Source organism: Lissotriton vulgaris, chromosome 9 (genome assembly GCF_964263255.1).
Source record: "Lissotriton vulgaris chromosome 9, aLisVul1.2, whole genome shotgun sequence".
In the NCBI taxonomy this organism is placed as follows: Eukaryota; Metazoa; Chordata; class Amphibia; order Caudata; family Salamandridae; genus Lissotriton; species Lissotriton vulgaris.
In genome coordinates, this window is record NC_141697.1 from 1,144,695,960 (window position 1) to 1,144,711,984 (window position 16,025).

General features: G+C 40.3%; 1 protein-coding gene across 1 annotated transcript in view; it reads left to right on the forward strand.

Annotated features, from left to right (window-relative positions):
* Positions 1 to 16,025, forward strand: part of LOC147692933 (inter-alpha-trypsin inhibitor heavy chain H3-like) — a 395,157-nt gene that overhangs the window by 31,732 nt on the left and 347,400 nt on the right. Inside the window, exon 4 of the mRNA XM_086939194.1 lies at positions 4,950 to 5,054. Within this exon, the coding sequence (XP_086795320.1) occupies positions 4,950 to 5,054 (105 nt within the window). The remainder of the gene's footprint in view (positions 1 to 4,949; positions 5,055 to 16,025) is intronic.

Sequence of the window (16,025 nt, forward strand, 5' to 3'; positions counted from 1 at the left end):
ACCTGAAAGACCTGTACTGGCTCCCCGTCAACAAGAGGATCACCTTCAAGCTCCTCATCCACACTCACAAAGCCAGACCACTCCACAACACCAGACCAGTGTACCTCAATGACCTCGCCACCGTGCCCTGCATCCGTCGATCAACCGCCGGTGGCAGATCATTCTCCCACCACGCCGCAAAAACCTGGAACACCCTCCCCATCCACCTGTGACAGACCCAAGACCTACTGGCCTTCAGGAGACTCCTAAAGACCTGGCTGTTCGAGCAGTAGCAGCAACCCCGCCCCCCCCCCCCAGCGCCTTGAGACCCTCACGCGTGAATAGTGCGCTCTACAAATGGATTGATTGATTCCTTCATTCATATGGACCTCAATCTGAGATCCATTTCTGATACAACAGCATTGAGACCTGGGAATGGCTACAAGGCTTACTAGAGGGTTCATGTCCCAATAGGATCCCTTGGTGTGCTTACACAAAGACTTGGTTACATCAGCCTGGACTAGGGTTTTTTTGGTCAAACCCCAAAGATTTACCGCACAATGCCATTGAGAAGTTGAAAATAAGCTATTGGAACTATGCACTTGGTGAAATAATTTCTAAGACCGTTTTTGGTAGCCTGTCTAAGGTTTCTTTTTCATTGAAATGTGGTTTTGAGTTTGACATATACTTAGATATGGTTACTAAAACCCTTTACACAAGCACTTTTTTTCTCAAGTTTAGAATGGGCACATTACCAATAGCTTCCTTCACATGCCTTTGAAAGAAGAAGTCAGGCATATCAAATATGTGTCTTATGAGATGTGAGGTTCCAGAGTCCATTAAACATTTTGTACTCTTTCGCACAACTTATACCAAGCAACGCACATGCTGGATCAGGCCACTGTGCAAATTGATGGGCTTTAATGATCATATAACAGCAGTGTGAGTATGCAGAATGAACATGTGTAGTCTGGTTGTCTTTTCAATTGGTACATTGTTAACAGCTATATGGTATCCGAGGTCTAAGAAAGTTCTTGTCTAAGAAAGGACTTCAGGGATATTTTCCCTGCCAAGTAGGCTATAATGTTTTTATATGTGCATATATGTATTTGGTATTATTCAGTTTTATTCATATATGACTGTATATTATTGCCCTTTATGTTTTTTTACCAAACCAAAATAAAAGAAATTAATGAATGAGTAGGTCTCTTCGAAAATCAAACAATGAGTATTTCATTAAAATGTAGTCCCATTTCAGCTTAGTACATCAGATTATATCATTACATTTAAAAGTATTTTTCTAAAGTGAGTGGGCGCGATTCACAGAACTAACTTAAAACAAAATCCTAAACTTACTACCATTTTGATATTCACAGAAGGCACTTACTCATTTCGGTAATCACAGAAGTCATTTAGGAGTCCTAAAGTTAGGAGTCCTAACTGTAATACTCTAAACTGAGAAAAATCCTAATTTTAAGACTTTAGGTATTCACAGAAGACATTTAGGAGTCCTAAAGTTAGGACTCCTAACTTTAGGACTCCTAAATGCTTTCTGTGAATAGCCTAGACACTGTTCTGGCTGCTACCTGGTTCCTTTCTAGGCTCCTCTCCTGGGTTAATTTTGGAGGAGCACCAGGACTATTGTTGTGCCGCAGGGCATGTAAAAGCTGCCTGTGATCCCTGAAGAATGACTCATGGAAAACAAGTGACCCCTGCGCGTGAGTGTGTTGATATTTTTCCTTAGGTGAAACAGTTTCTGCTTCTTCCCGCATGTCTGTCCTCCCAGGGTTATGGCAGGGAGAGAGAGGTTCCTCTTGGGTCGGTTTATTTGAGGTTTTCAGGGTGTCCGGTAGCTGGGGTGCAGGTCAAAAGTGGTTGACCTCCAAGTGGGATTGTTGTGGGTGAAGAACTTTCCTTCCTCTCACAATGGGCTGTCCTGCAGTCAGTACAGAGGTAGAATGCAGGACGAGGTGCAAAACCAGTGGAGTGCCGCACTGTAGAGCCATCCAGTCGATCGGGGGCATCTACTTCTCGCCGCCTCACTTCGGACAACTCTGGCCACCTACCGGCCCCTGCTGCCTTGCACTCAGCTCGAAATTTGCGTCTGCACTGAAGTTCTGCCATCTCTGCACCCTACAGCAACCCTCGTGATTAGCTGGTTCACAGAAAGTATGCTGTTGTGGTTGCATTAATCCATTCTTATACATGTTTCTGATCATATTTTATTTAGAAAGGTTTCAGTAACTTAAGAGCAATTTACAGTAGACTCACTGGAGTTGTCTGTTTCCTCCTTTCTCATATTTTCCCAATGAAAGTAACGACTGGTATTTTCATGTAGTCTTGTATTTCAGCCATTCTTCATTTTCTCTAATGTGTAAGCCACTAGCAGCCAAGAATAGCATTTGGTAGACTACTGTCCATTATTTTTAGGACAAAAGTCCAGAACCTTTAACGCAGCTGTACCATCCCTAACATATTTTGCTTTTGTTTCAAGGTTCCCTTGGAATTTTGTTTTGGGGGCAGATATAATGAGGCCATGTTATCTGAGGACGGCTCAAATTGTAAATTTGATCCTCAGGGACATAGATTGGTGTACCATGAGATGAATGAGCAGGCACAAATCTCAGGGCACACCCTGGGATGGGTGTCTACCCACCTATCAGTTGATGCTCTGTTAGTATACCCATTCTGTTGTCTCCAGTGGAATGACCCCCAACCCTTTGGCTGACTTGAATATTGGCATTCTATAATGATTTCTGGGCTACAACTGACTAACGTTCTTGCCATGTACATTAAGTTCAGAGACTTTGAGCAGACTGAGTAGCAAGTGGACTGTCATCTGCCTTGATCCTCCTCTTACTCTATCATCATCCACTGCAGACTAGAGTCACTGCCAGCAAGTACATTGAATCAATTAGGGAATAGTAAACCTCATAAAAGGCCCCTATGGGAGATTTTCCACAACTCATCCTCTACCCTTCTCTTCATTTCTGGGTGCTGCCAGCCCCAAAATACACTAATTGACTATCCAACATGTTCATAGCATGCTTTACAGCCACAACATGCTCCAGCCGTTTTCCCAATGTGCCCAACTCTTGCATGAATTCGTGTATTGCTAAGATTAGGGTGAGCATCTTACACCCTTGTCTGCTAGCTTCTATGCAGGGTATAGCACCACTCATCTAAGATGCCCCTTTTCATAATAAGATGTTGTTATACGAGCAATTCACAAGAATATATTACCTTGAGGTCTTGAGGCAAGTTTCCCTCATTTACCTGAACTTGTTTTATGGGCAGCCATTAGATGTATTTATACTGGCAACATCAGTCCCAGTACCAGTGTATATAAGGCATAAAAAGTGATGCACAGGTGTGAGCAATAGTAAACCTTCCAGTAAAGTATATGGGCTCCTGCTACACACTGCTGCATGAGCTAATTTACATTATATTTAATAGTTAAGACACGGATAATAGACATAGGTAATGACAACAGAACTATGTCACTGATTGTCTCATATTAGGCTAGCTATACACTGTGCATTTGGAATTTACAGCATTTCCCTACCAGACTTTAGCAAATTAATGTTTCTTAAGCAAGTTGTGTTTTTAAATGCAAGGCTGTGAAGAGTGCTGGTGGAAACAGGAACTATTTAAACTGTTGATTTTTAGATGTAAGTGGGGAAACATGCTCTTCCTGCCTGCATCCATTAATTCTACTTGCAACTGCACAAATATGTTCTCAACAATCGCTGTCGACTTACCAAATTGTCAATTATGTAAACCTTTGGGTACAACTAATGTGGCTGGACCCTATTCAGCAGACCACAAGTGCTTCAGGGGTTACATATTAGATGTTCAGAGGAAACAATTAGGGGATGAAATCAAAAGGATGGATGTTGTATCTGCACAGTTTTTCCTCATTATTTGTATTAGCACGAATTCAGACACAGCCTCGTGCAATAAAATCTGGCAGCCAGCAATCTCCGCATAGACTACATCTGGGCTTATAATAGGGGTCTTTGTGGCTGTACCACTTTTGACTCCACTGCTGACTGCCAGCAATCAAACTCTCAAATTCAGAAACCTAGCAATGAAAAAGAAAATGTCATATGTTTATGTTTAAAAATGTGTTTTAATTCAGGAAATTAAATATACATCGACTTTCAAAGGAAATAACATGGTCAAGTAGTACATCTCAAGGCATCCATTCATATATGCTGACGTTTAGTATTAGATAGGTGAGTTGGAGTTGCTATTGCACATATGAAACAATCCACTATGCTAAATTGTTCTCCTAAAAGATGAAGGGTGATTTTAGTGATCTCTTGGAACATTGGTTTGATGGGAGCTCCACTGCTGACAAGGGTATGGTGGAGGATGTATGATGGTACAACGCGGTATAAAATACCGCAGACCATCACAAAGCAGGTTTTAAAACGCAAGTCGTTACAACGACTTGCATTGGAGGGCGCTGGACTTAGGAGTAGTGTAATTTACTATTCCAACTCCAGTCTACATACAGTAGGGAATGTGTTGGATAGTAAATTACACTATTCCTTGTCCTAGAGCGCTCTCCAGCGCAAGTCGTGGTAATGACTTGCGTTGTCAAACCCGCGTTGTAATGGCACTGCGGTGTCATTACTGCGTGGTAAAGGATGTTTCCCATGGTGGATAACATATGAAGATATAACATGCCAGCTATTTAGACTTCAATGGATGTAATGTTTTCATATTCGGGTATCCCCTTTGCTGAGTGCTATAAAAGTAATTGAGTGTCCTCCTTTAATACACGCCTTTGACTCACTTGGGAGAGGGCATGTTAAAGACGATTATTAGCCCTTAGCGGAGTAGTGTAATGCTGAAGTGCTTACTGTAAGTAGATCAACCTCTTTTGTGCTAGAGTCCCTGTAGCAAACTCATTATGAGAAATCTGTATTTTGTTATTAATTGTTACTGTCCATTTTATGCAGGACAATTGATGGTGTCACCTATCCTGGAACAGTTAAAGAAAAAGAGACTGCAAAAAAGCAATATGACCAAGCCGTTTCTCGCGGACAGACTGCAGGACTCGTGAAGTAAGGATGCAGAACACAGTTGACATTTTTTGCAACAATTGTGTGTTTATTTCAACAATAATTGCCATTTGGGAGATAGGGGTGCAGCACTTTTCACAGACAGCCTTGTGATAAAAGCGGCTTTATTGAAACAGGCGCACATCACAAATGTTACCTGGCAAACCCCTTTACAAAACGTAACCTCATTATACATCAGATGTAACTAGCCAATGCCCCTCATCCTACGGTCCTCCCCACAAGCCCACCCCTCAGCTATTTCCTTTCACTGTAGTGCATTACAACTTTTAAAACTCCCCTACAGCCTATGACGGCAATTCTGAACTTCTAAGCAACCCCACTTCCTAAAATGAACCTTGAACTACCTGCCTACCCACCCATTGGTTCAGGTTCCATAACTGTCAAAGTTTTTTTTGGGGAGTTTTATATAGCGCGAACTAGACCCGAGACATCGGGTATCAGAGCGCTTTACATGAGCACCAGTTTTGTTGCAGAAGTATATATTAATTTTTGTTAGGCACGGGGAGAATAAGTGATTTGCCCAGAATCACAGGATGTTGAGCGGCATTGCTGGGGCTCGAACCCAGTTTTCCAGCTTCGAGGTCGACTGCTCTAGCCGTAAGGATACATCCTCTCCCCTAATTAACCAAACTTCCGGCAAGCCCTGAACAACTTTCAAGATCCCCACTAGCACCTGTTCCAAGTAACAGTGATACAGCTTTATAACCTCTGCCTGTGCCAGCAACTAAGCGTAAAAAAGGAAACCATGAAAAGGAGAGAAACCCCATCCCCAAACTAAAAGAAACAGGAGCGGGTTGGAAAAATGCCTAAGAGCTCCCTGTCACCAGCTACTGAGTCACCAGAACCTAAAATGATGATAGGGAGCCCAGCGTAAAAAGTACTTACTTTGGGCTGCATTGGGCTACAAATGTAGTCCAAACACAAAATGGCAGCTCATGGGCTGCACCAACCACCCAATCTGTCTGAGAGGCAGACGTCCCGGTGGTCGGCTGCCCTCTAGATCCCCCTTTTAAATGTAAACAGTTATAATGTTTTATAAATCCTTGGTAATATATTAATCGGAAATGCTACAACGTATTTTAAGCTCCAATAAGCAGTGACGGTTTGAAAGTCTGCTGATTTGAGGGGCAGGAAAAGGGTTCATACATATTGAAAAATACATAAATACAATTAAATATCCAAACCAAATAATAAAAAAAGTACTTATCATGCTTTCCGGAGACATGTCTTGCTTGCTCCGGTCATCTTCTTCTCCTGACATCACATCACATCCAGCTGGGCTAGGACTGGCGGGAGCGGCCTCTCTCACCTCTCTCTCACCGCTCCCAAGGACACTGAAGGTGTGTGTAGGCTCTCAGCCCAGCGGTCTAAGACAGCTGGGTTGATAGATTTATAGTGCACATGTCAGGCTGGTTGTCGGAAGACAGTCGGCCAAAGGGACATGCACACTACAAACTAGTGCACCGCCAGGCAGTCCACCACTGCTGCCACTCAACAGGCCCCGCCATGTCCTGACACTTGGTTCAGGACGGGTTGACAGAAAATAAAGTGGAAATGAATGAACTTCATTACTATTTTATTTTTCGTCTCTGGGGCATTTAAATGGGGCGACTCTCCTCTGCTCAAACAGAGGAGCCGCCTTTGCCAATAAGGAGTATTTGTGGGACGTGCTGGGTTTTACAACACATTGGGCCAGTGACATTGGTCAAAACTGAATTGGGGTGAGGATCATCTCTCAGTGAATTCTTTAGGCAGTGGCACATTTGTAAGCACACAAGACTAGAAGCTGATTAAAACTAGGATGTGTGTACATTTATGATGAATTAACCAAGGGGACACTATACCTTACATGAGGGGTGGGGACACAATCTACAATATCGTATACATGGAGTTGGCATTTCAAAAGTATATTTTAAACATAGGAAGATTAAAGATTCTGACTAGAATCACACTGGGTTTAGTCTAGCACAGAGGCTTGGATTCAAACCTGTGTCTACAAGAGCCAGTGGCTCTATCCCATAGGCCCCATCTTTTCCCATATGTGGACCATTAAAGGGAATTTTGTGAGATGTTACAAAAAGGGGTTATTTGTATATTTGTGAATTTTATTAAGAACACTCTGGATATTGCCGTCCAAAACAGGATAGGCTTCAGAGATTTTCTCAATGCAGTATTAATACCCACTTAAGTGGGCCTTCTTGGGTCAGACGACAGGTTTGAGGAGTCATTCTGAGATTGATTTTTGGTCTCACTCAAGTCAATAGTGCTGGCCTAAGGCTCCAGTGGGCAGGGAAGGTCAAAGGAAGTGACCACGCTACTAATACCTAATTTGACAGCTCAGTATTTGATATACCATGCAAGAGGACACGCGGAGTACCAGTGCATTCCATAAGGCATCTGTATATTTTATTAGTGGTAAGTGGAGTGTAAATATAAAGATAAACTTTCCAGATAACATTTGTAATTTTATGTGTTTAAAAGTAATAGCATAGAGGTTGCTTTGAGTGCTTCAAATATCTGCCCAGTATTTCCCATCTGGCCCTCCATTTCAAGTTTGTAGAGACTTTAGGAGCTGCACTCGTAAATGTAGATTCACTCTACTAATTAGCTAAAAGTCTACTCTGATGATTGTTGGATTGTCATTTTGTCTTGCAGTTTCTGGTAGCATGTGAATTGCTCAGGTGTTCAGAGTCCTACCAGTGGCGAAATGGGGCAATAAATAGGCCTGGGCACCAAAATAAAAGTGGCCCCCATTCTCAAACCAATAGCTAAACAAGCATTGGAAAAGCCAGTAGGTGTTATCTATGTGAGAGCTATTGGCTTTGCCAATGTCTTTTAGCCATGTTGTACAGCAGAGTGTCCACTGTGGTGTGGTGTAGAGGAGAGAGCAATAGAGTGCTGCTATTTGGAGTGGCTTAGAGTAGCTTAGAGTAAGGCAGAGTGTTATAGAGTAGAGTGGCTTAGGGTAGAGCAGCATAGAGTGGAGTGGCATTCAGTGGGAATGTATGAGCAAAATAAATACATATTTTTTTAAGTAATTGTCTATTGCACATCATACATTCTCAAATGGTAATGGCTTCGCGTAATCGTGAGCCGAATACTATAAGCTCAAAATTGATGAGTTATTAATTTTTCGAAAATAATTCTTTTTGAGATATTGATCTAGGACCTGTGTTCTTTTGTATCCCTTCTTTGATTAGCCTTTACCTTGAAGCATCCACCCCAAAGACGGTGCTCGGACTACTTAAGCAGCTATAACTCAGTGACAGGGCAAACTAACTCCTAACGCTAGCGCAGGCACCAATGCACCATATTGCATGGATGCCTGTTTTGAGGGGAAGAGTGTTAATGTACAGAAAGGTCCCCCTTCCTGCTCATAAACAATCTTTAAATGCCACTCTGTAACTTCAATGTGTGCTGCTTCATGCAGCACACATAGAAATTGCAAAACCACTTTTTTTAAATGATTGTTTATGTGCAGGAAGGGGATCTAGGCAATTTTCTGTTTATATGTGTGCTGTACAAGGCACCACAAATGGAAACAGCAAAACAGAGGAGAAATAAAGCATTTCTCCTTGTTTGTCTTATTTAAGACCAGATTTTTCCTGGTCTTAATTTTGGGTTCTGTCTCCTATTAACGCTTCCCTTGTAAATAGGGCAGCGTCAAAACCAATGGGTGTTGTGGTGAAACGCCCACCATAACACCCATTGCCCTCCCCTTTCACGCTAAACACAGCGTGAAAATGTGCCTTATTTACAAGGCACCGTTAAGCTACGTTAGGTGGCTTAATGCTGCCTTGTAAATAAGACAAGGCCCTTATTGCCATCACAACGTCACTGAAAGTGAAGTTGTGGTTGTGATAGGGGCTTGTGAATGAGCCCCTTTGAGTTAGAATAGGTGTGTAGTGTTCCCAACTAAGGCATTTTATTCACTTTGGGTGCCGGTGTTTCTTACCGTCGATTGATTGAAATTTCAGTGTCAAAAAGCAACCCATTTATTTATTTATTCTAAAAATTAAACTGAAGCAAGCATGTGGTCTTAAATATCCAAATGGCACAAAGAAGAAATATTACCAAATGGGCTGATGCCATAGAAAAAAGGAGTAATATTTAAAAACAATAATACCTCTGACACCATAAATGAAAAGTCAATCTTGTCACAGAAGTCCCTTTTATTGACTCTGCGTTATCGCTCATTTAGTTTTGCTTGATATTTTTTATATATATTGGTATCCGCATTTTTTTCAAAGGCTCTCCTCTTATACACAACAAATTATATAGGGTTATTACCACAAAAAACGTGTTTATATCACAAAAAAATATGACTTTACACAAAAACATATACATCAGGGCTGTAATTAGGTTGTAGGGCATCACCATTGGTTTTTTCAATCCATTTAGTGGAATACCAGACAGAGTTTGGATCTGCAGTGACTGTTCCAAACGTAGGGCCTACGTTTGGAACAGTCACTGCAGATCCAAACTCTGTCTGCGAAAGCCGGAAGAGCAAGCACGAAGATAGCAACAATCCACGGAACCGAGTCAAAGAAAATAAGATAAAGACAAGATCTCGATCTAAGATACATCCAGAACCAAGAAAAGAGACAACAGTATTCCACTAAATGGATTGAAAAAACCAATGGTGATGCCCTACAACCTAATTACAGCCCTGATGAAGACCGCACAACAAAAGTTGACCTTGTCCTAACGATAAGACGGTCGAAACGCGTTGGCATTACTTAGTGGATTGGAGACCTTTATGCTCTATAACTACACTTATATATATATATAAGAAAAAAAGACTTACTTCCGGAAGAGCATAATTGTTGATAGTAACTTTCTCCTACACTATCTAGGACTACTGATTTAATCTAAAATCTGAGGGACATATATTTCTACCCCAGATCTAGCACTTGTTAAAGTATTCAGTGGGATGATTAGTAATGATTTGAATGTACTAACCAAATGAAATGTACAGTTTAACCTATTTGATCGTACTGTGAATGTATATATGTTTTTGTGTAAAGTCATTTTTTTTGTGATATAAACACGTTTTTTGTGGTAATAACCCTATATAATTTGTTGTGTATAAGAGGAGAGCCTTTGAAAAAAATGCGGATACCAATATATATAAAAAATATAAAGCAAAACTAAATGAGCGATAATGCAGAGTCAATAAAAGGGACTTCTGTGACAAGATTGACTTTTCATTTATGGTGTCAGAGGTATTATTGTTGTTAAATATTGTTATAGATTCCACCTCTGACCCCCTTAACTGAATCAACCCCCCCTTTTTATAGAAAAAAGGAGGCAATGTTGGAAAGAGACAAACAATATTATCATTTGCAAAAGCAACACTAGCAACTTCTAGCCTTCTGTTAGTACACACATATAGCAAGTATTTATTTGAAAGAATTACAGTCCATTTTGATACCATGCTGTTCTTTTGGTTCATATGTCCTAGTGCTAAAAGGGACATGGTTCCAAAATGTATTTATCTGACCTTGTTGAGGAATAATGAAGCTTTCACAAGAGGTATAGGGCAAAGCAGAAGGTGAAAAAGGAAGGCAGAGATTAAACTAAATAAAGGTTTCAAATTGTTTTTAAATATATATAAAATAGGATAGGAGTCTGCAAGTTAATTTCCGTTGTGTATAAAGCAGTAGGCAGGTGTTACAGCGCACTAACGTCTAGAGATAACTTTATTTCAGAGTTATGCAATTGTTAGAATTGACAGAATAGGCTTTACGAAAACAGTCACTAACATCGCTATCTCCTATTACCAACTTTTGGAGATATTCGCGCTAAGCGCGAATATCTCCAAAAGCTAACACTTGCCCTGAGCAGTTCTTAGCCATGTTATTCAATGGGAGGTGGATAACATGGCTAAGAGCATTAGCTCGGTAATGCATGAATATCATTGACTTTTCAGCGATATTCATGCATAGCGGCGATTTTTATCGCATTTGCGATAAACCTTGGTAATACCAAGGTTTATTTGCGGTAAAAATCGCCGCAGCTCAGCGGTAAATTTTTGTCTCTAACTAAGCAATAGCAATAATTTTTGCTATTGCTTGGTAATATGCCCCTGAGTTTCTGAGCTGCATCTAGCTAGGCAATACCCACCACTGTAGTCAGGGCAAACAAGTTACACACCAAAGGTATCCTGTGCTCAGGCCCCTGGTAGCTTGGCACAAAGCTGTCAGGCTTATTCCCAGAGGTAATGTGCAAGGCATTTGTGCAACACAATAAATATACCACAAAAGAGACTCCACACAGAATTAAATAAACATATGAAATATATTGTGCATAAATTATAGACCAAGAACAGTCCACTAACAGAATATCAATACTAGAAATATTGTCATACATAAATAGTGTGTCCAAAATATCGAAGACATGCTGGCAGGCTGAGTGTAAAGGTAGCAGGCCATGCACACAATGGTGCGAGTGTACAAGCAGCACCACACTCACAGGAATGGGGGGGGGGGTGAATCGGCAAGCCAGGCTCACAACAGCGTGAGAATATCTCAAAAACATCACTTTCAGGTACCCGCTGATAATTAGGAGTGCCCCCCAAAGTGGATCACCGGCGCTTGACAAACAGTGCAGGAAAATTAGATACAGGCAGCTCACAAGGTCTTTTATGTCACTGAGACGGATCACTGACAGAATATCGACAGTCAAAATATCGAGGTAAAAATATAGAATGCCAGAATATCGACTTCCTATCTACAAACAGGTAATTACAAAAATATCGACTCCAAAATATCGATAGGAAAAAATATAGACAGTCAAAATATCGATTGTTTTTAAATATCTTAAAAGTAATTTAAAACTAATATAATAATAAATATAATAAATTTAAACATACTTAAAATACTTAAAGAAACTTAAAATTAATAAATAATTAATGTAACTTTAACATTTTTTATTTTTTATTTCAAAACATATATATATATATATATTATTATTAACAAAACATATACAATATTTTTTCCATAGGATAGCAAGAGGGTTAAATTTACTATTCACACTCCAGAGAGTGCAACAGTAGGGAAAGCGTTGGATAGCGTAGGGGTAAAAATTACTATTCCCACGCCAGAGAGCGCAACATTAGGGAAAGCGTTGGATAGCGTCAGGTTAAAAATTACTATTCCCACTCCAGAGAGAGCAACAGTAGGGAAAGCGTTGGATAGCGTAGGAGTAAAAATTACTATGCCCACTCCAGTGAGTGCAACAGTAGGTAAAGCGTTGGATAGCGTAGGGGTAAAAATTACTATTCCCACTCCAGTGAGTGCAACAGTAGGGAAAGTGTTGGATAGCGTAGGGGTAAAAATTACTATTCCAACTCCAGAGAGTGCAACAGTAGGGCAAGCGTTGGATAGTGAGAGGGTAAAAATTACTATTGCTAATCCAGAGAGAGCAACAGTAGAGAAAGCGTTGGATAGCGTAGGAGTAAAAATTACTATTCCTACTCCAGTGAGTGCAACAGTAGGGAAAGCGTTGGATAGCGTAGGGATAAAAATTACTATTCCTTCTCCAGAGAGTGCAACAGTAGGGAAAGCGTTGGATAGCGTAGGTATAAAAATTACTATTCCCACTCCAGTGAGTGCAACAGTAGGGAAAGCGTTGGATAGCGTAGGGGTAAAAATTACTATTCCAACTCCAGTGAGTGCAACAGTACGGAAAGAGTTGGATAGTGCAGGGGTAAAAATTACTATTCCCACTCCAGTGAGTGCAATAGTAGGGAAAGTAAATACTTCATATATAAATATAAATAACATAAATATTAATACCAATTGCAAAATAATAAAAATATTTTAAAATTTTATAAAATATATTAATTAATCAATTAAAATTACAAATAAATATAAATTAGACACAAAAATGTTTTTAAAAATGTAATTACTTACAATTAAATTACTTCCCAAGCCATTCCCCTATAAACACACAACCCACTACAGAAAATAATGTAATAAAAGTAACATATTTATCAATTAACCAATTGCAATTTATATTTTAATTAATTACCAATTAATAATTAATTAACAATTAATTCTAAATAAATAACAATAAATAAAATAACATTTTTACATTATTATGATTAAATTACTGCCCACCCTATTCCCCTATAAACCCACAACCCGCTACAAAAAATAAATTACTAAAATTAACATATTTATCAATTAATCAATTAAACTTAATTACCAATTATATTTTAATTATTTACAAACTAATAATTAATTGACAATTAATTTTAAATACATACCAATAAATAAAATAACATATTCAAATAATTATAATTAAATTACTTCCCACCCTATTCCCCTATAAACCAACAACCCGCTACAGAAAATATATTACTAAAATTAACATATTTATCAATTAATCAATTAAAATTAATTACCAATTATATTTTAATTAATTACCAATTAATAATTAATTAACATTTAATTTTAAATGAATAACAATAAATAAAATAACATATTTAATTAATTATAATTAAATTACTTATCCCCTTAAACCCACAACCCGCTACAGAATTATATCACACAAAAATTAAAAATTAATATTAACTTACCTTAAATTCTATATTTTTGTTGTCTATATTATGTCTAGTCGATATTATGTCTATTCTTATATTTTTAACTCGATATGATGTCTAGTCGATAATAAAAACTCGATATTGTGACGCTAAACTCACTGAGACCTCAGGGAAGAATAGGGGGTAAGCCAACAAACCCTTGGAGTCACTCTGGAGTGGAGTTGTCCTTGCAGCAGGGCAGAGTTTAGCAGGTATCAGGGAAGCTCACACAGGCAGGACCTAGAAACAGCACAGCAAGATTGCAATTCTTTAACACAGCAGCCTTTACTCCAACACAGGTTCCTTTGGTATACTTAAAATGTGAGGTCAGAGCCCCTGTACTTATACTGAAAATGTCTTTAATCTTGGGGTGACTTCAAAAGAAACCTTAGAAGTGAACAACACCTGCTTTCAACCACATCCTTGGCTCCAGACATTAGTAGGGGGTAAAAAAAGGCCTTTGTTTTAAGGCAGGACACAGCGTATACAACTGTAGGTGCACCCACCTCCCTCTCTCTGCCCGGGAAGATTATCAGTATGCAGGTGTGTCTCTTGTCACACTCAGCCTTTCCTGTGATGTGGCTGTATGGGAAGTATGCACAAAGAATAGCTATGGCTGCCCTAAACATGGATTGGAGTCTGGCTCCAAAACAAAAGTTAAAAGTACAGAGAATGTTCATTATCTAAAAGTGGCATTTCTAAAATAGTAATAAACAATCCACCTATACTAGTAAGCGTGATTGTTCGCTACCATTCTAAACATACCAAACATGGCAGCCCTACTCCTTTCAAATCAGGAATTACCATATTTAAGGGAATTTCCAATGCTGGTCTATGAGAGGAGCTGTACTCACAGTAGCGAGAAACAAATAGAGTGTGTGGCACTATCAGGACTTGCCACATCATTAAGGCATGTCTCCTGCATTTTTACATGCACAACACACTGCCCCTAGGGCTACCTACCAAGGACCTACCTTAGAGGTGACCTATATGTAGTAAATGGGGAGTTTAAGGCTTGGCAGGTAATTCTACATGCCTTGTCAATGTGGTAGTAAACTGAGCATGCAGGCACTCCAGTGGCAGGAATGACACATGTTTGAAAGTACACTTTTGTGGGCGGTGCAATCTGAGCTCCATGCCCACCAGTAGCATTTAATTTCCAGGTCGTTGGTATATGGAATACCACTGTACAAGGGACTTCCACATAAATTAAGTATGCCAAACAGGTGTAAACCAATCATACCATGTTTTAGTGGTGAGAGCATATGCACTTTAGCACTGATTAGCAGTGGTAAAGTGCCCAGAGTCCTAAAGCCAACAAATAGAGAGTCAGAAAACTAGAAGGAAGAAGGCAAGAAATTTAGGGATAACCCTGCAAAAAGTGTCAGGTCCAACAATAGCACCCAACTGATCATCTTTCCGCAGTAGGCACCAATGCAATGAAGACAATTGGCTAAAAACAGCAAAGATTAAGGGCCTCATTTAGGCCTAGATTACAAGTCTGCCGGACCAAGGACAACCAAAATTGCAGGGGTTCAGTTGTGGCGGTCTCAGGACCACCCGATTACAACTTGAGTGGTCCTACTGTTATGGGACCGCCACCACCACCAGGGAACCACCTTTCCCTGGAGGTGGCACAGCGGTCCTGAGGCTGAAATAGGCTTGGTGGGACTGATGTGGTCCCACCCAGCATATTATACGTTTTCTCTCCACTAGTATTTTTCCTGGAGGGGGGGGGCAAAGGGTGTCTTCCAGGCCCCTCTTGAGGCCTCTGCACCTTGTGTATGCATGGATTGGGGCACATTCTGTGCCTCCAAGTGTGCATGCACGCCAGTTCCTGCACGGCATTGGCTCTTGAGTTTATGCTGTGCAGGAACTGGTTTTGGCATTCCCATTGCGGTGCTTGTTTTGAAAGGCATCACTGTGGTAACACCCCAAAAAAACTACAAGATTATTTATTTATTTATTTATTTATTTGTGCAATTTGTTAATCGCGCAAATACCCGTAGGTGTCTCGAAGCTATGGACGGTTAATGGAGAGGCAAGGGTGGGCTAGAGTGTTATTGGTTAACACCTTCCGAGCGTCGAACGTTCAGCGCCCAGTGCTGAACGTTCAAATAACGAATGCTGACCCGTCGGCCAACGGTCGTGCGCAGCACAGGCAAGGTAGTGCTCGTGACGACCGTTGGCCGACGGCAGCACTTAAAGGGTTAAACAGCCATGTTTTGAGTTGTTTGCGGAATGCAAGGAGAGTAGGGGCCGTCTTAGGGGCCGATTAGGATGGCGGACGGAAACGTGCTCCGTCCGCCGTGGAAGGTGTCAAGATACTCCGGACCTGGCCGCGGAAAAACCGCATTAGCGATTAG